Below are 24,556 nucleotides of genomic sequence, written 5' to 3'. Positions count from 1 at the left end.
GGGGGACGGGGCCTCACCTTTCAGTGACACGGCCGAAATGACAGACCAACCAGAGCCTCAGCCACTAGTATGGAACCAGATGAAGCGGGGGGAGACTCTACATTCAGCGTGACAGTGGAGGAGCCGCAGGAGGACGAGACGGCGCAGAGGGAGGAAGATCCCACGTCAGAGACACCAGTCCTCCCGGCGCCGCGATACCAACTGCGAACCCGCGTGCCCGCGCGGGAACCCAGCTGTTGTGCGATACGGACGTTGGAAGGCAGCGCGCACACCAGGAGCGACCACGCCCACCAGGCACCAAAGGAAACTTAGGCATGACAGGCTACTCAAGGGGGGGGGGGGGGGGCAATTGACGTCAGCCGGGGCTTCGCCCCATGAGCCTGATCATCCTCCGTTCCCTTTCCCACACCTTTCCTTTCCGGCATTTGTACCGTGACGTACGTAGTCGTGTGAGATTTAAACTGCGTGCCACAAACTACAGCAAGAGGGCGCTTAGCTGCAATGCGCCGCATCCCTATTGGTAATTAATAATATTGTAACCTTTTCTTTTCGCCCCTAAAATAGTGTTCAGACGTATCAGGAAGTGAGTGCCTTTTGTTTTATTACGGTGATGTCCCCGGGGTGTCTGCAGAGACATCCGCTCTCGGCCGGCTGTAGAAGGAGACTGGGGTGAAACAAGGGCTTGTGGCAAGAAACATGGCGCCCTTCGCGCCGAACACAATTACCGTTACATCTCTGCGACTGCGTGCCCCAGGTTATTATAGAAAATAACATGAACCCTTTATAAAATTACACATCCATGACCAGACCGTCTGTAATAATTACTTATGTGGTACGTTAGTTTGAATAAAGTTATATGTTGGTTCCATTGTCGCCCGCTAGGGAGCGTCCTTTTCCGTGCTTGCACGTACTTTATTACAAAAATATAACATATTAATAAAAGAAAAGGCACTCACTTCCTGATTCGTCGGTACACTATTTTAGGAGCAAAAAGAAAAGGTTATAATATTATTAATTACATACAGGGGTGCGGCGCACTGCAGCTAAGCGCCCTCTTGCTGGGCGACCAACACACACTCACGCACGCTCTCGTTACCGGGAGGTTTGAATATGAACAGAGGGTGGAGGTGTTTGGGCGGTGGCATATCGGGTTCAAAGGGGCCCAAGGCCCGGACGACGTCAGAACTAATTGTGAAAAAACCTTTAAGGCAAGTTCTTACCGGACGGTACTACAGAATAACTGCGAACACTGCATAAAGAATGACTGAGTGTTACCAGCGCAGGGTAGATGGACTCGGCGACGCGCAGAGGCAGGTAGTCCACCACGCGCGAGTGCACGTGCGGGTCCCACAGCTTCAGCATGGACTTGCCCGGCTGCAGCAGCTGCACCACCAGAGTGCGGTTGTCACTGCCGCGGCGCGCGTCGCAGATGTCAAACCTGTTGCCGCGCACCTTCAGGTCGGAGCGCATTGACGTGAACCTGTTGCCCACGTTGTCGTGGTACGACACGTACAACTCGACATCCACACCTTTGGGCAGCGCGGATATCACTTCCTGCTCGCGGTGCATGATGAAGTTGGCACGAACATTCACCATCATGTACGACACTTGCTCCACCTGTTCACGACGAAACCTCGGAGTTGATCCACATCCTCCACACCACTTACCACATTCATATTTAAGTTACCCAGGCAATAGCACTCAAAATTCTTGTTGACAAGCTTGCAACAGACGGATACACACAACAAAAGTCAAACTATACAGGAAGCATCAAGTTTAGACTTATTCTGGCAACAAGAAAGGTTTCAACGTGCACCATCCTTTTTCTCATTAGATATCTGCTTATATAAATAAATAGATATTTCAGTTAAACAACATGTCATTTTCATGCCAGAAAAGGTTAAACATGAACTACAAGCCTTAAATTTAATTCTTGAGTTTGGGGGTTGGAATGGGTCCATGTTGCGAAGACCCTTTACAAATAACTACCCCATTTTCCACGAACAGTGATCAAGTACAGTACAAACAAGAGTTGACTGTAGAACAAAGAATATAAATCTTTACCTTATCACTTTAAAGCAAAATCTGTTTTATATGTTCATTTAAATCTATTTTCTCTGCGATATGTAAAAAATTCAAAATGTGTTACACAAAATGCTTTCATTCTTGGATTTAAAAACACATTTTGAGACTCAAATTCTCATTGGCAGGGTCCTGACAATCTGGAGCTTCATTCTTGTAACTTCAGCAGAGGTTTTAAGGATTGGAATACATGGTCTTTATTACTGTGATTCATAAAATGCCTTAAGTAGGTAAACCATTTATCATTTGTAGTCATTCAATAATATTCAGCTTTATTTTCACTTCTTATATTACTATTTTTCAGAGAGGAGAGGGTAAGTGAGGAGTGAGGAGTGAGTGAGTGAGTTTGAGAGTGAGAAAGTAAATGAATGAATGAATGAATGAGCAAATGAGAGAATTAATGAAAGAATGAGCATGTGAGAAAAAGAGTGAGTAAATAAACAAATGGATTCTTCTCAAAAGTACAGTACTGAACTACAGTAAAATCTTGCAAATTTTCTCCAGGTACTTAAAAAGGAAGAACCTATTAAAAGGGTAAAATTTAAATTGTGTGTATTTATAGGTCAAGTGCTAAATTTGTTTTAAACTCATTATCCAGGAATACTATTTCTGGAATTTCTTCGTGAGAGTTTTACAGAAACTAAGAAATCATACAAACACAGCTTAAAAAAATACAAAAATTATACCAAGCAACAGGACATATGAAAAGTGGAAAACTGTACTTACAACTGCAGCAATGGTGAAACTCTGTTTAACATTGGAGTCCTCAAGTGCTGTCACCATGATGAAGGAGTGACCCAACCAGCCATCTGCCTTCACCAGACCATTCTTGTCCACCGACACAACATGAAAAGAAACAGATGGCCTGGTCGTATTCTCGAGGGCTGTCGAGGCATCCTGAAAATGCGACACTTGGTGCTGGACGTTATAAAACATGTCTGCAGCTCCGTCACGATTGGTCTTCAGCTGGATCTGTGTATCTGGAGCCATGAGAACTCTGTATGGGTTGCCGACAGCCACGCTTGCAGGCATCAGGAGTTTGAGGTTGCTAAACACATGTACATCCACAGAATCATGGAATGTGACCAGAGGTTCAGTCGGGATACGAGTGCCATGAACTATGGCCGATGGCACCGAAGCATTCAGGGACAGTGTTATCCGTCCAACCTTTAGCACTTTCAAGTGTAGATAAATTTTGTCTTCATCTCGATATTTAACATGAAGACTTTCAAAGACATTTTCCAGTACTGCCACATCTTTTGGGTGAACCCCCCATTTGTAATAAATGGGTGGACTTACAGAACCCAAAATGAGAGGAGAGATGTCCGGTAGTCCTGTAGCATAAACCGGCATAGAACATCCAACTTTAAGTCTGCGCAGAGGAGAGAAAATTTTAATTCCTTTCAGTGGCACTACAAATACATCAATGCTGTCTTCTGAATAAGCTATTTTTTGTCCGTTCATGGTATTTATACCCACTACTCGACCAGTAATAACTGTCTTACCGAATGCCACGCCTTTCACAATGCCGCACGTACTCACAGAAGCAATGTCACGAGTACCAACCGAATATTCAACATCACAGTCTGGTTGAGGACCACCACGACTCGTGACCTGAAATGCAGACCGCATGATCAGCGTCAAGTTGCGAGGAAACAGTTTCAAAGGCGGGAACACCTGAATGGGTACGGACCGGCTACGTATTGCATGCTTTCCTTGCTGGGAGGTGAAAACCAAGACTGTGTCACCCAATTCTACTCCAGTAACAATGAAACTCATCTCGTGTGCAGCACAGTCATCACACTTCACCTCACGTTCAACAGAAATGATGGGTGCCCCTGGTAAAGCACGAAGTTCCAACAAAGACTCTCCGGGAATGGCAAGGGCATTACCCACGGAATCAAAGAGGCGAACGATGGCCCTCACAAAGCTACCACGCTCAACTTTATCCAAAACGTTCACTTCGATTGCACCTAATCCAAGAACCGTAATCTCAGCCAGGGCAGCCTTTGATTTAAGGCACAAGTCAATGATCGCCAACTTGAGAAGACCATCATTCTCGGGCGTAACCTCAATTACCCTTGAGCCTTGAACATACTGCAAACTGGCCACCTCAGGAGTGTTAACTGTGATATTGAAAAATCCTGAACCATGGATCACCAGTAACTTCACCTTATTGTCAGGATGGTTGAAAATAGTTGTCCGAGTAGGGACCACGGAAATATTGTCAACTAGAATGACTGTGATCTTTCCTTTTATTTCTGGAGTGTGAAGATAGCCATTGGCATCTGGTGTACCAAATGGAGGCTTTTCAATTTTAAAATCTGCATTCAGTAACGTAGATTTGCGATACCCAGACACTATCGACGACACTTCGGTAACACCAGGTTGGCGTGATGGAGCCAGGATCTGATAACTGTTGCCTGGAATGAGAATATCACCATCAAATTCGTCCTTTACAAACACACCATCTTCCTTTAAGATCCTACCCAAAGAATTATTAGAAACTATCCAATCAAAATGTAAACTTGACACATTGTCGAATTTTCGGCCGTTAGCATCCTGCACTACCACATCAATGTCAAAATCTTTGTAATTATGCACAACTACTTTATCGGAGTTGGCTTTCAACGGACAATGGTCAGCATCATGAGGTTCCAGTTTAACATAGAGAATGTTGTGACAGGGTTTGGCACAATACACTTTCACAAAAGCTTGTGAACTTGATGGCTTTGAATGCTCATCCTCTAAAATGTTTGACACATGGAGTGTAACATCAAAACTTCCAAGGGTCAGGCAAACCACTTTGTACACATACAAGTTTCCCTTGTCTGTTTGCACATCATGTAATTCGTTCACTCTCAGCTCTTGTGCCGTGCCTCCGCTCAGAGATAACTTCTTAGTGTGTTTGGCCTTGGCATCAAGCCACGGCTGCGGCCCACCAGCAAACGCAATCATCCTGGAAGAACCAACTGCCAGCACTGTCTCTCCAGATCGTGGGTGCACGGCTTTCAAGGGACGGTACGTGGCGATGGCAACCGTGTCGGAGAGCCTGCGACCATCTTCCAACACATAGGAGATGGTTACTCGAGACACACCCAACACAGTCCCCACTATGGCAAGAGTCGTACAAGCCTCGTTCAGCGGAGTGATCTTCAAGTCCGGGTTGCATGCAAAATTAGCGTTCGAAGTGACCACCTCGAAAGGAACGACACCGCACTGAGTGAACGACATCCTGACGGCATCCTTCTCACGTTTATTCTCGTCGTCAAATTGCTTTTCCACAAACAATGCCACGTGAAGGTAGACAGGAGTTCCCAGTTCAGCTGCCATGATGTAGCTGACTATCTTGAGATCGGTGGGTGGTACGATCCACACTCGAGCCACTCCCCTGTTGTGCTGGTTGCGGGTCATTGAGGCGATGATGCTGGCCACACCCAGGGACTGGGTGTTGATCACTCCGGACTGGGTGACTGCTGCCACCCCGACATTGCTGCTGCTCCACAAGAAGTCACCATCGCCACCCGTGACACTCAGTTTCACCTCGTACCTGCAACACACTCACCACTTTGCACATCAGTGCGAGAGCACTGTACTCATTGTGCACAAACCACATACAGATGTTACTTTAATTCATAGTTTCTGACAGTGCTGCACTGCTGTTTAACAACTATACTCATACAGCAAATAGTAAGAAAATTAAAGGAATTTATTAGTAGTAAAGTTATTGTTGATCGTGTATGAATTAGACTATTTTCAGAAATTTATTTCAAACACCAACTGAAAAAAAAGCCAAGCTCAATTTTTTATTGAACACTGAATGATTAAAGTTTTTGTTCCTCACAAGGATTGACTCATGTACCCGTAGAGCACAGAACACATTTTGCTTATACAGATTTAATGTTCAAAAGAATGAACATGCTTTGACACTTAAGACCTGCTTAACCAAGATTTGGAACACCCAGTTTCTATAAATCCCTTCCTGCTTCAGGGCCAAATAGTGTTTTGTGTGTCTATGCTTATCTTTGATTCTGGCTACTTCTTAAAGAATATCCAATACCCCAATCCCATACTTAGCACGTCTTAGAATTGTGCAAATTCATTTAGTGCAATGTTAATATTACTGCCCTAGTCTTGAATAGCATGTCTTTAAATTTCAGTTAGCACGAAATCATCACAGGCAAAAAAATAGTTGGGCATTACACCATGAAGTCTGCTTCAACTCGGTAAACAGACATGCCGTAGCATACAGTTAGCTATGTGAGCAGGGAAGAGATGGGCACATAAGATCTGACTATGCTATCGGCTGTTGTAAAAACATCAGTCCGACCACAGACCAGGCCATGTTGAAGGATGAACTTCAGTCTAGCCAGTGGCAGGGAACTCACACGCACAAACACAAAGCAACGTCTGCCCATTCGTCTGCCGTTACTGTACGTGCGCAAGCACCTGGAGTTGGAATCATATTGGAATCATGGCTTTCAAGTGAAAGCATAATGCATTGTGTTCAAGTATATGAGACACAATTAAAAGTATTACTGCATGCAGACTGTCACGAAGGCCACACTATGTTGGTCGCACTTTAATTTTAAGCAAGTCAATTGTATGTACAATCATACGAAATGAGGCCTCTATCACACGTTTATACAAGTGTGATACTGTTGGTTTTACTTGTGGGAATATATTTGACATTAGATACCAGAACAGAAATTAACAAATGATTCACATGGATAAGGTTGTGCAATGAAAAACAAAATCACGGGTCCGATTGGATTGGTGTGAAACAAGCGGTGATACGCGAATTAAAACTTCAATTTTTAAAAAATTAAAATGTTAAATATCTGGACAGTATACAGTAAGTCCTCGGTTTACGTCGGGGTTACGTTCCTGAAAACCGCGACGTAAATAGAAACGACGCAAAATGAGCCATGTTTCATGCCACCGGCCGACCACGGCCCAAGGTCGGCCGGAAGCGCTGGCATACAGACGTGACAACGGGCAATTTTATCAGCAAATTACAACCGACAGCGTGGGAAACAAGTCCAACTAGTACTTCTCAGCTTTATAGAATGGTTATTTAACCAGCTGCTTTATTACCTTTATTGATTGAAATATAAAAACAGATATATAGTCGTTTGGAAGACATCTTATGAAGAAAAAATCATAAATTGCAGTGAGCTGATACTGTAGGCCTACTACAAACGCATTTAATCACGATAAAGTTAACAACGGCACGTTTAAAACTCCGGCCAACTCAATGATACCATAGCGACTGAAGTGTAGAGCTGTAGCAAACCTTATGTATTCGTTACTGAGTAACGGGTGCGGCATCTAGTAACGAGTAACGAAACGTTACTCACGAATGCATTTCGTTACTCGCATTTTTCGTATGTTTTACGCATGCGCGCGCTTATTCGTTACAAAGAACGTTTGTTTATTAAGAAAAGTATAATTTGGAAATTCGTCGTCCAAGTTTTTTACTGTTTATTAAAGGTATTGTGTGTGTAGACAAAGTTTGAGATTGGAACAGAAACAACGTAAGAAAGTATTTTTTACAAATTATAAATATGTATGTTTTTGTTTTTTATTATCGCGTATTTTCACGTTTTTTGTTCTTATCTTAAAAGAGATATTATAATAAAGCTGCTCTAATGAGATTTTATTGTTTCTTGGTTAACAAAAGCTGTTAATTATCAAATACTTTTAATTGTTTATATTCAATTTATTATTATTTACGCGACGTCATACTGTACGCGTACGAAATACGACTCAATTCGTTGCTGTTACATAACAGCATGTTATGCGGTATCAGAAGTAACGAGTAACGATACGAAAGTAACGAGTACTAATTGTTATAGTAACGAATACATACGGGTACACTTTTTTTAGTTACTTTTACACCTCTACTGAAGTGCCAAGGAGTTGGACGAAAAGGGGTAGGAGAAAATGCTGTGTCGTTGCGGGATACGTGCGAGATACGTGGGTGGCCGAGCGGGCGGGCTGGTAGTATTGCATCACCGTGCGGAGAGCAGCGGAGAGCAGGAAGCGTCCCTCATGATGTATGATAAGATAAGGTGGTGAACGTGTAGCTTACGCTACATAGCATAAATTAACTACCGAAGGAAACAAAGAATTATAAACGAATTATATACGGTTTTTTGGATAAAATAAAGATTTAAGGTCATTGTAAACGACGTTATTGTGAATCGGCGACAACTTAAATTGAAACATGAGTACTCAACTATTAGCGACGTTAATCCGAAACGACGTAAATCGGTACGACGTAAATAGAGGACTTACTGTATATCGGTTTCACTGCAGTAAAGGATGGTTTGAATTGTTCTTGCAAAGGTACCATCTACCTCCCATTACACGGTGTCGTATTTGGCATACAAAGTATTCAATGGTAGGCTTATAAAGATAATATTAAGACATATTTATCGTTAAGTGTTATTCTATGCCTTTATATTACGTAAAGAATATTTCCCTACACGTTTTGGAACACATTAAGTAAATTAACATTCCTATTTGTGGAGACTAATGCTTCATAATACGCAATTTCGAATAACACAAACATTTTTAGGAACAAATTAGTTGTGATAAATGAGGAATTGGTGTACTGATGGACTAATTAATGTCATGTTCGTCAGGAGGTTATAATAAGCCATAAATGGCAATCATATTTTTCTTGTATCTTACTAACAGAAAAAGTGGGGGATTTATCATAATGAATACAAAAAACTTGTAAATGTGAAATTTCATATGTTTCAATCATTGAAAACAAAATCCCTTTGCCTTTTACCTCATGGGCATCCCACAAAATGAGACCACATTTACGATCTGCTTAGGGTCAATAGAGAAAGTACACCAATAAACTTTCATAATGTGGAATTCCATATATTTGCCTCAAATAGCTACGAAGTCAGCTCATCAGAGATCACCTCAAGTTTGTTTAGCTTCTCTCCAGTCTGTGCTTTTAAACATAAGGTTAACAAGGAAAATGTCAGTCACACAAGAACATCTGGAGCATTAAAGAAGAAAGCAGTGTTTCAACTTTTACTAGAAAATAATTTTGTTTTTTTGCACAAAGCATCTCAAAAAAAGGCACATTTTCAGCAGAAAAATTAATTTTCTTTCTCAGACAAACTTTTCATAATTAAATTGTAATATGAATATAACACGGGAGATAATCATCAGCATTGTCATCAGATTACCTAATATGTAGTTGTAGCAAACAAAATTTTTAAATGTCTGGACATTTTGCACAGAACTTGTGCAAGTGACAATAAAACATAACTGCTTGCTTTCCAAAGGATTACAAATAGATATAAAATGTAATGATGGTGTTTCTCGTAATTTCTTCCAAAATGACAAAAACTGTGTTAGCAATTACATATTGTAATTTTCACTAGTACTAGGAAATTTTTCTTTATCTTTTACAAGCACACATGTATGTTAAAACCATTGCTGTTATATATTTGTAAGTTGGTAACTGCAGAATGCCATGTCAGCAACCATGTTGGCTGAACTTCTTCAATGCATGATATGGTAAACCTTTAGTGCATGCTCAGGCAGATCAAGACACTGGACTAACCTTTATATTGACTCTTGAATAGATGATTTTAGTAGCAATTACAGCTTTATTATGACATTGGTGACGAGGATAAAATGAATTTAAACAACTAAGAACCAGACGTAGATAGTTTTATTGGTTTGACGTCGACCAGGGCTACGCCCTCCCTAAGCCCGATGTGCCTCACGCCACTGCCGACCCTCTCTCCTCCCACCGACACCCTCTGTTTCAAACCTCCCACCAACAAGTGCATGTGTGCGTGTGTCTGGTTGCACTGTGCGAACCCTTTCGGCGCCCACTCTAACTGGAGCAGTGGAGACTGTATATTTTTTAAATAATGTAATTCTTAAATATCTGTAATATTTAATCCTTAAATCTTGTTAACTTGCAAATTTTAAAAAGTTTTAATAGTTATGTTTAACTGTCTTTGATATTAATGTACTAACGGTAAGTTCAGCACTTCCTGCGGCCATGACACCCAGGCCCGGAGCAGTCTCTTCCATTCACCATGCGGGGTAGGACACATCTCAGCACCACTTCGACTTCAACTTTTGCTTGTAACCGATCCGTTAACATCTCCCATCGTAACAATTTTTAACCTTTTTTTTAATCAACCTTCGACGCCTACCCCGGCGGCAGACTGTATAACTTAATTAATTAAAGCTCCCGGAGCGTTTTAGATTAATCGGCGGACTTAGACTTTCAGGGCCGGGCCACGCGGTGTCCTGGTCAGCATGCAAGCTGGACTATGTGCTGTTTTCTGTGTGCGTCGTCAGTGTACGTGTCGGCGCCAATAAAGCTCAATATTCACGCGACTCGTTGCACTTAATTCATGACCTTGAGTTTCCCAGCGCATAGACGAAGGTGTGTGGGGCGCCTCAAGACCCCACAAGCAGTAACATAGCGTGCCCGCCGCTGAGAGCGGGCCGATTAGTGCGCGGGGGGAAGTCGAGCCTAGCTCCACATTGGTCACGTCACGGCCCTGGGACAGATTCGGTAGCCGCATCCACGTGCCCATCCACATGGTGGCGCCCAAGATATAAACGTACGCCGATTCGATAACCCCCCTCACGACAGGTTTGGTAAATGAGTTTTTGCATGAACAAGAATCGTGGGATCATAGTGTGAACTTCTCAATTTTTTGTCACGAATAAGATTACCAATGAAGAGACAAAATGGGCTGTCTTTTTAACCATGTGAGGTGCTGAACCATACAATCTAGCAACATCAATTTTTTCTCCACAATCCACGAATGCTGTGTCTCTGGGGATGTCCTTGCGAAGCTAACCAATCATTTTGAGCCATAGCCTAGCGAGATAGTTAAAACATTCAAGTTCTGCGCCAAGCCCAACAGGAAGGGGAGATGAATACTGTTTACATCGCACAGCTTAGGATGTTTAGCACACATTGCAATTTACCTAATTCAGAACACATGTTGCACGACCAGCTCATGTGTGGAACACGAGCTGACAATAAAATACCGTAGAAATTGCCACAGCAGCAGAGGCGACTGAAAAGAATATGACGGATTTAAGAAGTACTACGAACGAGGACCACGGATTGAGATTCATAGAATATACACAGGAAGAAGCTTTGACTGTAAAGAATTAACTACGAGAATTGTGAGAAGAAAAACAGAGGCATTAGTCAGTCACTGAACCGAACAATGCAGCTAGTGATACCCAGCAGTGTTGACAATAGATTGGAAGCCACTCGGCAGAAGTAAGTGCTAACATATCAGGACTGTTTGCTGGTTTTGTAAGAACCAGTGGCATATTGTATGTATATGCAAAATCAGCCACCTGAAAATTTCAGAGCAGTGCAGCATCTACAAGTGGACACACCAACAGATGATGTTATTGCATACAAGAAACAAATCAGAAGAAGCATTTGTGCATGAAGTGAACTTACATGAGATACATTTTTATCATGGAAATCAATACTGGGGCAGGCCACTCAATCATCAGTTGGCAGACATTTAAATGTCTGTCTCAACATGAGCCACCTTAAAAAAAGGTGTGTTGGGTACATGGTCTCAGGAGAACTTAGAAGTATCAAGCGGGAAGGAGGTAGAAGTTAAAACAAAAGTTGAGAGAAGGGAAGTTTAAGTCAGATGATTTTAGTTTGTGAAATTGGTAAACTGAATTGAGCTTACACAAACACACATACATACACAATCACACACATACACACACACACAATCACACATATACACAAACACACACAAATATACACACACACAAAAACTCTCACACACAAACAGTTTAGTTAGTAAGAAATTTTAGTAAATATTTGTTTTATTTTAAATGCTATGTAAAATAGTAAAAGTAGGGCAAGATACATTTCTTCTGGTTTACTTTAATATTTACCTACGAGTGGTTTGACGAAGTTCCATGGGAAGTGTGGCAGTGCGTGAGTAACGTCACGAGTACTCAGCTGATCGTGTGAAGCGAAGGAATAGTGTGAGTCTAGTCGGGATAGCGGACAAATGTGTGCATGCAGAATCTTTGTGCACGAAACTAAAAAACATGGGCAAGTGTCTGGGTTGTGTGCAGGACAGCACACAAAATGGTGTTGTGCTTTAATTGCATGCAGTTTGAATGTCAGCAATGAGATACCAAGTAAGTTACGTCAACCTGGTAGCATTAGCCTTCACATACTTTGTTTTCATAGTATTTTGGATGTCTTCCACCAAATCAGAAAATATATTTTCATTAAGTGAAATACTTCCACATGACTATGTCTTAATTACCTAGTAAACATGTTTGCAGAAATGGAATTAATCAATTTTGCAAAGTCCGTATTTTTAAATCATTATTTTATGTGCCATTGGACTTTTGGTTTACTGATAGAAGAGACAATGTTTTAGAAGTTGAACTGTATTACCGGAACTACAAAAAAAACTTTTACATTATTTGTCCTTAAAAGTATATTTTACGTAGAATTTCTTTTAGCACATGTCCAAATTATTACCCTTTTATTTAGCTTTTAATGTAATGTTTATTATTATTGAGTCATTTAGTGATCCTCCATGGTTTTAGTGTGACAATAAGTTTAATTGGATTTTATTTTGTAATAGTTTCCCATATTATGAAGCTATTTCATAGCTGAATCGGTTTGAACTAGAATTTAAACTGTTTAAATTTTGTTTGATAGTCAAAAATAGATTACTTAACTGTAACCCTTTTCTTATGACTTCATCAACATTATATTGAGTTTGTTAAACATTTAGTTTTTGGACATTCTTTTTATGAGAGAACAAGGCTGCAATATTGATAAATTAAAGAAACATTACAATCATTGTATTTACTGTATATAAATAAACTTCTGGGGTACTTAACTCCACAAAAAGTTAAAAGTGATTGTAAGAAAATTATGCTGCATGTTAATGTACAGAGGCTTAAGATGATGCGACTTCCGACTACTTGGGTCACAACTTGGTGTTCATAAACTGAGCTCTGCCAGGGGTAGGAATCAAACACAAGAACCTCACCACAACAGTGACATGGAAGAGAAGACTATGAATAGACATTAAAGATTTAAATAAAGACAAATAAAGAAAATAAAGAAACAAAAAGAAAATACCTAAGAGGCCCCAAAGGTGTTTTGGAGTTAGTGAGGCGGAATGATAAGGTTGGCACTTGCTTTCACCTCTAAATGCACGGCTCTGAACTAGTGTGCAGTCTTTACGTTGAGCATAGTGCAACTATAAGATGATTCAAATGATAACCATAACTTTAATACGGCATAGAAATGAAGGTAAAGGGATAACGCAAGTCCCTTAAGTTCTTTTAGGAATCTGTACTGAATGTTTCATGCCAAAAATTATTCTGAAAACACACTTTTTAGCCACTTTCAATATTCTCACATATCTTGAACAGTTTTCATACTAGATGGTTTTTTCTGACGATAAGCACACTTTTAATGACTTCATTATTAATCCTTATATACGAATTACCTAAACATTATGCTCTAATTTTTACCAAAACTGTGTAAACTAAAAGTGGGAGTCGCATTATAATCGCAAACTTGTATCTTGCCATTGGAAACAGCTTAAGGAAAAAAACTACAGGCTTTGGCCCAAACTGTTACTTATGCCAGTTTAGACTGCTGTTAATTACCATCTCCTGGATCTTCGCTTAGTTGACAAACTACACATTTTGCTTGTAAACGGTATCACTCATGCTACTTTAGCCCGGGGCAAGGCTGACAGATGAGCAAGGGTGCAAATGGAATTTGTCAATGGGTTCCTTCTGCTTCTCTTCACTGTGGCTACTGGGGAAGGCACCCACCCTTCCGGACAACCACTGTGCAGCACCACATTCCTTGCCTTTCAACTACAGTCATAAAACACAATTTTTTTTTTCCTAACTGTGGCTTGATGTTTCAAGAGAGACCAAGTAAATCACTCTACTGACAAAAGTGACAACAGAAAGGGTCTTGTAAATCTTATATATAAAAATGAATGTTTGTGTGTTCCTCTTCTATACGCACATGCATCATTCATCTGATTCAGTTAAAACTTTTAGGGTGTACCGGTGTTACGTTTTGAATTATTGGCGGAAATAGTGGGCGCCACCACGTGAGTGGGCATGTGGACCCGGCTGGAGGCTCTTACTCAGGGTGTTACGTGGCCCGTGTGAGGCGAGATATTAGCCCTGCTGATCTCGAATTCAACACCTGGTCCTAACCGAGCCCGCTCTCAGCGTCGGGCACGCTTCTACTGTAACGCACGCTGGGCTGCAGGTAAACACTCAATAAATTAATAAGTAAAAATTAAGGCCTTGGAAGCATCGGCCCAGAAAACAACACAACAACAATAATCACAGAGGTGCCCAGACGTCGTACAAAGGAAATTACTTATAACCTACTAGGAACTCTAGGAGGCTATGTGGATCGAGGATGAATAATAATGAAATAACAAGACTGGTGGTTTGATTTATATAACTGCCCTTTTACTAAAATAATTTACTTAGTTTTTTTCTTTTCTTTTATCTTTAACTTTTAAGTACACATGTATTAAAATATATTAATTACAAACATGAGGGAGCCCCGGGGCGACAAAATACATATAAAAGTAAAACAACCATATCTTTTAAACTTGACCCTGGTTTTAAGTGAGCTCGCAGGCTCAAAAGAAAGACAATTACATTTTGTTTTAATTTTCTTTTGAAATGAATTTAACTAAATCCTGTGTCCTGAAAACTGGCGGTCCTGGCACTGGAGGTTTCTGTAGATTAAAGTCCAGAAGAATTTGTTTTATGTAGGAACTTGTATGTCGACCGGAGAGGGGAGAAAACTTGTGACTGCATGGTAGCCAATCACGTACTGCTAATTTTGGCAGAGAAGTTCCATTCTAATTCTTGCAGGCTAATCTTGCACATTATTTTTGCACCCCCCCCCCCCCCTGTAACCACAGTCCCAAATAGCTTAGACTGGTTAACAGGCGGCTAAGTCTGGGCAAGACTACGCCCAGGGAAAGGCCAAAAAGAGGGGGGGGGGGGGGGGGAAATATGACAATCACTTACCCAAAGTAGCGAGGTGAAGTTACGTTAGCTGGCTCCAGGAGTTGAAAAGGTAATTCCCGGCGCAGAAGTCCGCGAAAGCCATGACGAGAAAAGAAGAAATAATTTAGATTAAAAAAACACTATTACGGGCAGCCAAATTTAAAAATAAGAAAATTAAGGCTTCTATGCCTTGACGTTGGCGACTACATGACATAGTGTCGAGTCTTGGAAGAACTACAGAGTTGGACTCTCGCGAATAGCGACGCGTGGTCCACACAGACCAGATGCTGCCCACTGGCTCATGGTTTTACTTTTCAAACTTGATTTTAGTATAAAATGAACGACGATTATGATATAAAACACGGTAGTAAATTAAATAAGGAGAGGCCTGAAACATTCACAATCGTGTTAAATTCTACAAATAACATGAAGTTGAAATGAGAATTTTTTTTTTATCTATTACACAAATTCTTATAAAAATAAATTCTTATTTTACAAATATATTTTCCTGATTTTTTTGGGAAAAATATTTTGGAAAAAAAAAGCTAAAAATTTAATTATGAACAAAAAAAGGTCTCAACTAAACTTTTTGTATCTTTAATCATTTCAATTATATTGGGAAATCTCCGTATGCCCTGCTGTACTGCAGTCTTGCACTTCTGCTGTAACTCCAAGCCCTTTCAAGTGGTGTCAGCTATGGGAAGAGCTTAGTTGAAAAACTAAATGCTCTGCCTCTAACAACATCACTTATGCCACTTTTGACTGTCTCCTGAAAGGCATGGGTGTGAAAGATAAAACATAAGCATTTGGAAAAAGGTGAGTGTGTGTGCGTGTGTTTTTTTTGTGTGTGTGTTTGCTTGTTTGTTAACTATGCTGTCTTTTTATGACTTAAATTAACATTGACAGTTAGAATTTCTGTGAAGTTATTTATAATAAGCAATAAGTTATAAGTTTAACAAATAATAGACTCTAAAACAAACAAGTGTACATAAAATAAAATAACCTCAATTTTGTTGCAATTAGGTCATAAATTTTAAGTACACTGAAAAACTTCTTAAATGGGATTTATCTTAAGTAAAAATTAGTTGTATGTGTGTATGTATATAGTATAGCTAAACATTGAAAACTGTGGATCACAGGTAGAAGAGAAAGATGTTATGTACTAATGACCCGTCAGCATAGGCTTACTTGGCATTTAGATATCAGTGTGCGACTCACTTCATTCGGAAATTTACCTACAGCTAAACTGTATAAAAAATAAAACTGTGGTTATATTTAATAAGGAAATCTATTTAAAAAAAAAAACAGGTAAAAATATTTTAAATATGGTGCTGTTGCATGGGTGTTGTACGTGAATACTCTCTCTCTCACCACCCGAAATGCACCTGGCCCAAATATGTATCCAAATGAAAAGTGTTACCCTGCCACTTTGGGACAGCCATGCTGGATTAGCAAGTTTGCCTGATAATTAAAAGTCAGTTTAGTTTTAACTAGAATAAAGCATAAAATTAATTTAAAGTACATTGTTATCTAAAACAAGTTCTCATAAACTGCTCTATAGCGAAAAAAAATTTTGGAAATGAAAACCAACAGTAACAAACACAGCAGCGCAGAAATGACGCGACTTTCAAGCTCAACAGTCGGAATCTACCAGAAGAATTCCAAATGTGAGCGCGTCAATGATAACTGAATGTGTTGAACCATAGAATGCCAGACAAAATACTGCTATATTTGCTTGAAGACAGACAATTTTCCTATATACAAAAAATTAACTACAATGGTTTCCCACTTGTTTATTACATACAACCTTGCTGGTATGCTTACCGTGGCTTCAGAAGCGGGTCCCAAGGAAGTACCACTTGCGAGGGCACAACCACAATCTTGTCGAAGATGAACATCTCAGCTTGTGCCGAGATGCACTGCAAGGTACCCGAGGCACAGCCATGCACTCCTAACAACTCTGCCTTCACGACGGCCCTCCCTACTTGCACTGGCCATCCAGAGTTGTGTGTCTTGTTCTTTGTGCTCTCCTCAACGTGGAAATACTCTGCTGGGATTTTCACTGCTACTTGGGTCTTGCTGCCAATGTGTATTTTGTGATCATTCCTGAAAATACAATATATGTAGACATATGGTCCTTTATATTAAATACAATATTAACCACAGAAATATATGACACAATCTGGCGAATAACTGCAAGTAACCATAACATTATGTGAAAATGTTGCACGTAACTTTCATGAGCTATGTGAAGAAAGAAACGGACAAGGTACCTCTCGTAGATCTCGACCACGATCTGGCAGTTCTCCCGGAGAAGGAGTGCCCAGTTGCGATGTGGCAGCACTGCCAGGGACATGGAGTAGGGCTTGACCACAGTGATGGACACGGAGGGCATCTTCACGCTCTCCTTGTCCTCCACATTGCGGTCGTGAAGCAGCACTCTGCTCTTGCCCGCCAGCCGGCCCGTTGCCAGGCCCTCGTCGCTGATGGCGGCCACGCTGGGGTCCTGCACCTCCAGGTAGTACTGTGGCGACGGCAGTGGGATCCTCGACAGCCGCCCACTCTGCACCTGTCGTCACGCACAACAAGAGGCTGCACGCTTCTCCACACCAGGTTACGAGCTGTGTTGCTACAAGTACAGGAGCACTAAGGCTGTGGCACTTACATGCACAAGCCACTGAACCAGCTTGCATCATTTTATTTGTTTTCACTCTTCTCTACAAGACTAAGCAGTCACTATCATTTTATAACATTGTAAGATAAACAAAAGTGCCATGAAAGTCCATCTGGTGGTTTTAAGATTTTGTTTAGGGACTGCCAGAATCAAGAACAAATCTCATAAACTGCATATCAACAGAGGCATAAAACAGTAACTTAACTACATATTTAAAGTCTTAGACATTAATAATAAACGTGTGTTTATATGCCTACTTGTACATACAAAACACACAATGAATACAGATATTCAAAGTTATCTAATGTCAGTGAAAATAAGAGTTTTTATACAGTAGACGTAAATTATTACAAATAGTTACATAGTTTTCAAAAGAAATTATTTGAAGTGTACAATCACCACAATATCACTTGAGTTCTTACCTGCAGAATCTGGAAGAGTACTGTGTCACAAGGCATGATGTAAACATCCACAGGATCTATGATCAGGTTGGCAACAACCATCAACTGGACCTCTGTCGGTGACACATGACTGTACTCTTGGTGTGGCAGCCTTACAGACACCTAGAAAATGTTTACCAAATAAAAATACAAAAATGGGAATGTAATTTACTATAAAAAGTATTAAATGTGCTATAAGTAATTTAAGTATGTATGTTACTAGTAAGCTTCAATAATTAGAGCAATACACAAGAAAACAATACAAATACTTTGTTGAAACAAGCAGGTAGAGAAGTGCTTAAGTATGTTTAAAATAACCACTGACATTTATCATTAATAACACTGACCCAAATAAGACCTGAAGCAGTCTAGACACAGCCTCTTCCACTACTGACTGCTAGCAGTGTGCCTGAATACCAAAAAACAATCAACACATCAGTATCAATAGCATTATGAAATACCTTAGCAGAGCCTGTCTTTGATCCTTCTAGAAGCACCATGTTGCCCCGGCGACCACTCTGTTCAAACTGCTCAATGGCAGGTGGTGTTTCATACGGGGAGTCTCTGAATGTGATAAACCTTAGCACTTTGCTACTAGTCTTCAAGTCATCCATGGAACCAATGGTGGCCAGGGTCCAAAGAAATTCCACACCTTCCAAAGTTGAAAATTCATTTCCTGTTCCAGAAATATATTCCAAAAAATTAGCATGTATAACCAAATATAACAATTATTTATAGTAATACAAATAAAAAGTATATAACGATTTTCACACATTCAAAATTTACAAAATAAGATAATCCCATGATACAATAGACATGTGGAGTGAAAAATTTTCTGGACAAATGTAACCACATGTTTTCTGAAAAATTTCCTGTTTTTCCACTGCCAATAGAGATTTACACTATTTAACATAGGTTGATAATTTTGATATATTTAAAAAATTTACATTATATATATATATATATATATATATATATTTCAATTCAGGTAAATATTGAAATTAACAAGTGGGAATATAAATGTACATAAATGGGTAATTAAAAAAACTGTTAATAAAAGAAGTGTGCAATTAGGTAGTTCAGAAAGACAAAAATCCCTTTCGGCAAAGTCTACAGGCATAGGTACCGTGTGACATCATCCGGGCCTGCGGCCCCTTTTAAGTCCGATATGCCACCGCCCAAACACCATCCACCCTCCATTCAAACCTCCCGCCTACCCGTACGTACGTGTGCGTGCGTGTGTGCTCACCTGGCAAGAGGGCGCTGTTGAGCCAGTGCGCCGCACCCCTAAAACATAAGTAAATATAATTGTGTTATTTGTTTTTATATTCCCTAAGTGCAACCTGACGGCAGATCGGCCGGGAGGGTTTTATGTACTTTTATTTTAAAATAATGTATTAAAATATCATAGCGTTTCCGGACATTCCCGAGGAAACCCGAAGCCAGACAATAATTAAATTTAAATCTTAATAATTATAATATGTATTATTCTTTTCAAGTATTCATAAATTGTCACATAATTTTTAATTCATTCTTGTCATGTTAATTTAGTTTCCCGTGGCACGAATTCGCAAATATCTTTAACGGCAATTGTTTCGGCGGGAGGACGCCATGTTAGTCAAGTCGAGCCATGATCTCACCCCAGTCCGCCGCCATCAACGACCGAGAGTAGACGCTTCAGCACTCCGGGGACCTCACCGCTTGTTCCACCGCCAAGTAATTCTGTTTCAATTTCATTCCGTATAAATCGTTTTCTTTTCGTCCTCGGAGCTCCTCTCGGTCGGGGCACTGTATAACTAATTGTCTTACGACCAGCAACGGTCTTTTCTCTTTTGTAATACGTAATGTAAGATTTGACCACGTGGGGGTCTTCGCACCTAAACCAATTCGTGCCGCGGGCGTTTTAAACAGTTTCAATCGTGTAAGTTGCATTCGCCGAATAAATCAGGTGTGTAAATCAAATGTATTATTTTTTTATTTAAATCTGTTTAACCACGTGGAGTGTGACGGCGTGTGTGACGCCTGAGAGTCCACTGCGTAGGTGATAGCGTGCCCGGCGCTGAGAGCGGGCAGGGATTCGTGCTAGGTGTATTCAGGGGGAAATTAAAATCACGCCTCACATGGGCGACGTCACGACCCTGGGAAAGTCTCACATCGGTCCGTGCACGTGGCACGTTGGCGCCCATAAAACCCGAGCACGCATTACAATTCAATCAGTAAATATCAGAGACTATGGCCCCCGTATTAAGAGGTGCCGCAACGAGTGGCGCCGTAACACGTGTTTTATCGCATTATCGTCGCACTTTTTACACCAAAATCAAGTTTGAAAATTAAGGGTGCAACGTTTATGTGAGAAATGCATTTTTCGTTATGTAAAGTTATTCATTAAAACAAAACCTATTCAAGGAAAGTACATTCATTTAAAAAGTAGAGTATACAAAAGCACACCAAACAATTTAAATTAATAAGTCATGCAACAAAAACATTTTTTTCATAACTGCTAGCAGTCAGTAGTGGAAGAGGCTGTGTCTAGACTGCTTTAGGTCTTATTTGGGTCAGTGTTATTAATGATAAAAAAACTGACGCATAACTATTGTCGTAGTACACACCACAAGAAAGCGTGGGCTATCAAATTTAGACACTAGACAGTTTGAATTATTAGAGTCACACTGGAGACTATTCGTTGCTTGATAACTACTCCAGTGGCGAATGATAAATGCTAATTTGGGGCGGTTTGAGTTAAGTCACATATTACACTATTGAAATCGGGCTGAAGGCCACAAGGGGAGCACTCACAGCTGTTTTAGTAAAAAAACTACACGTGAGTGACCCGGGCACTCCTACATCGCACTTGTGTTGCACGGTGTTGTTCATTCAAAGTGGCGTATTCATTAAAGTGTAGTGAATTTACAGTGTACATGACTTGGTTTGTCTTGCCGATTAGTTAAGGGCGTTGATAATACCTAAGTTCCGCGGCGCTCGCCTGACTCGGGTGGGCCATGGCTAGGGGCGCGTTCCGTTAGCGGGGTCGAATACTGGCGGTTGCAGGTCGGGCTTTAGGGTGGCCTTCGGTCGGATGACATCAGTATAATATAATATCTGTATAATATAAAATTTGAGTAATTTAATAATAAGAATCTCATGTTTAATTTTTAGATTTGATTCATGGATTTAACCTAAAATTATGTAAAACATACATTTCACTAAAACGTTATATCATAGAAATTTGACCTCCTAGACAAAAACTAATGCCATATTTGAATTCAGGGCACCAAATTAATATGTAATCAGCTCCAAATACCCCAGCACCAAAACTATTGTTGGCCTATGTTATCAATTTAATTTGAACTCCAATTCAAACCAAATCTTGCATTGAGTCTTTGTTTGGATAAGTTTTAAATCGGCTCGTAGCATAGGTTTTCAATGTGTAAATTATTTTTTTATTAAAAATTAAATTGAAGAATAGCAGTTGTATGTTTGGATTGTGTGTTCAGCCTCTACAAAAGGGGAGTTTACACCCTTTTTTGAACAAAGCTTTTTGGCATTTTTTAAAGCATCAAAATATGCATCAGGCAATGTATATTTTGCATGCTTAATTACATATTAAGAGGCCAAAAAAATTAAAAAACATAACTTTCTCACTGGGAACTGTTTTGAAGTATTCCAAAATGCTTCACATCAAAAACATTACCATACAGGTGTATTCAATTCACATTTATTAAAAAATTTGATGTTTTTTGGATTCCATCGAATAAATCTTAAGACAAAAATGCACCATGTTTCAGTTATATAGTTTTTGTATTACTATAATGCATTTCCTCAAAAACTGACAATCAAAAAGTTCAGAACAAAGAATGAAGGATGTTCCCAAAGGATGGACTTGGCATTTAAAAGCAACACCATCTCAATTGCTCCTTGTTTTCATGTTCATAGCTGTGAAGACGTGTTTTATCAGAGCAAGAGCGTGCTTAATAGAGGCTTGCTCCCAAACTGCTACGTAAGAGGAAACATGGCCATGTGTTTAGAAAAGCGGGATTCTGTCCTGTTAGCAAGTTTAAAGATAAATGCTTCCTTAGCCATTTCCTTCGACACACATTTCTGAATACCAGCCTGTCAGTTAGCACCCTGTTTCACGACCAAGCGACGTGTTGTGTCTGGTTGGTGACCCATCACAGTTACACTTTTGACACGTGATTTTATTTTCTACCTTTATGTGGATTACATAACATATTACATAACATACTATGGAAGGTGGAACACAAAAAAAACTACATGGTAAGCTACAAGGGAGGAAGTGCAAGATTTTGTTGAAAGTATTTGAGTATTTTTCAATAAACATGAGTGTGAACAATGCAATTAAGGAAGCTTTGGTCAACTTTGATCAGCTGTAGCAATAGTGACTAAAAGGTTTGTGTACCGATGAATATGTGTGAACAGTTTTTTGTTGTAAAGCAGCGATTTATTACAAATTATAATTGAGATGGGTTAAAGTATTATAAATTATATGGGTTCTTAAAATGCTTCTTGTGCAATAAGAATTACAAAGAAAAACATTTCCTGAAATTTGTAATATGTTTGGCAACAACATGCTCTATTAGGAGTGTACTGCAGTCTAAGAGTGGAGACAGTCTATATATTTCCTACAATCAGAACTACACACACACACAACACTAAATCTTCAGGTAATTTTCTAACACTAAAGAGACCACAATGTTGACACAAACCTTGTTCATCGTATGCTCGCACTTCAAATATCTCCGGTGCTTCTTCCATGTAAAGCTCACGCGTTGTCGTGATGATGAAGAGCGAGCATATGACGTCGACGATGACATCACAGCGCAACAACTGGCCCGAGTGCACTTCTTCTGCAAATATGATTGCGGTGTTTCTGGCCTTGTCCTTGGAGACAGAGGACACGACCGCCCGTGCCGAGCAGCCCAGGCCAGGGTCCACGTCCACGGGCGTCACCTGCACGATGGCCATCCGCGAAGATGACCTGCACGGCACAGACCAGACTCCACCACACCATTCAGCAATGTTGGAGAAGAAACTGCCCACAGTCTACAATAAGGAACCATCCAGCTTTCTCCTGAAGAGATTTCAGCATACCGTCAAAACAGAAATCAAGATAGCTAAACTGGGATTACAACATGAAACACCAAAATTAAATACAAGTTAGTGTCTTACCACTGCCCTTTCTTATGCCATCAAACCAATTATGTTCTGACAAAAAAAGAAGCAAGAAGTGTGTAGTTCCCGTGCCAACACAATTTTAGTTCTTTAATCTCACTACTCAATAAAGGTAAAAATAAGATTCCATAAAACGACATGTGTTATAAAACTCTTGTCTGCAAAGCCATGTAACATTTCATATTGGTATGAAGAATGCACCAACTTTTTATTTTTGTTAGGATTTTACATCTGGTCGACACTGAAGTCTTACCGACAGTAACACTTTATAACAAACCAGAGATATTGGGAAATAAATCAACGACTACTCATACGAAGGTACTATCACAGCGTTTTCAAAGAGAGGCAGTGGTAAACTATTACAAAACTGAAATCTTAAATGCTGGAATGAGTTTGAACAAGAACCTTGGAATCACAATCCAAGAACTTACCACTGAGCCACATGCTCATAAATGTTAACTGCCTTGCAGGGAGCGAGTGATCTGAACCACTCACCACCTTGGCCCCTAAGGTCGTGTAAATGACTATTGAGTATGTTAGACGACTTCAATACTATTTAGTTTCATATAGGGATGTTTATATTTTCCTATGTAACTTCATATTATCTGTCTCTACTGTGCATGCACAAAGGCATTGGCGTAGATCCCAAAGGAGGCGAGAGGGTCTGCCTTCATCCCCCCTCCCGCAAATTAAAAATCCTCTCAATACAGAGGCTGTAATACTGTGAAACGGACATGATAATCACAATAATAATGCCAAAACTTTCTGAATATTTTAATTTTCCACTTATTGCATGCATATTGACCTAGATCGCTAGTAAGATAACTTGAGTCTGTTATCCCCACACAGACAACCCTTGGGCCGCAAATTTCACGGACGTTTCTTATGAATCCTACAGATTCGCTCCCTTGCACAAAGGTATGATCATTGAATATTACTGTGAAGCTGTAAAGTATAACTTGAACAACATCTGCAAGTTCTATATCTTTTTTTGTTCTTTAGAAGTGTCTGCTATTAAAAAAATTAAGCAAAAACCCCATAAACAACTTTCAGGTCAGAAATTTAAGACATTACTCTTACACTTACTTTA

The 24,556-nt window shown here is 40.1% G+C and overlaps 1 protein-coding gene across 2 annotated transcripts in view; it reads right to left on the bottom strand.

The window, feature by feature from the left end:
• The window catches only part of LOC134541635 (nuclear pore membrane glycoprotein 210-like), a 94,831-nt gene that overhangs the window by 61,395 nt on the left and 8,880 nt on the right, over window positions 1–24,556 (bottom strand). For both annotated transcript variants that reach the window (XM_063385207.1, XM_063385206.1), the window contains exons 2-8: window positions 23,001–23,272; window positions 18,738–18,952; window positions 18,259–18,399; window positions 17,436–17,731; window positions 16,987–17,268; window positions 2,809–5,632; window positions 1,276–1,617 (exon numbers count right to left, since the gene is read on the bottom strand). In XM_063385207.1, coding sequence (XP_063241277.1) covers window positions 1,276–1,617; window positions 2,809–5,632; window positions 16,987–17,268; window positions 17,436–17,731; window positions 18,259–18,399; window positions 18,738–18,952; window positions 23,001–23,272 — 4,372 coding nt within the window. The remainder of the gene's footprint in view (window positions 1–1,275; window positions 1,618–2,808; window positions 5,633–16,986; window positions 17,269–17,435; window positions 17,732–18,258; window positions 18,400–18,737; window positions 18,953–23,000; window positions 23,273–24,556) is intronic.

This window comes from Bacillus rossius (assembly GCF_032445375.1).
Source record: "Bacillus rossius redtenbacheri isolate Brsri chromosome 4 unlocalized genomic scaffold, Brsri_v3 Brsri_v3_scf4_1, whole genome shotgun sequence".
NCBI classification, from domain to species: domain Eukaryota; kingdom Metazoa; phylum Arthropoda; class Insecta; order Phasmatodea; family Bacillidae; genus Bacillus; species Bacillus rossius.
This window is presented reverse-complemented; position numbering and strand designations above follow the sequence as displayed.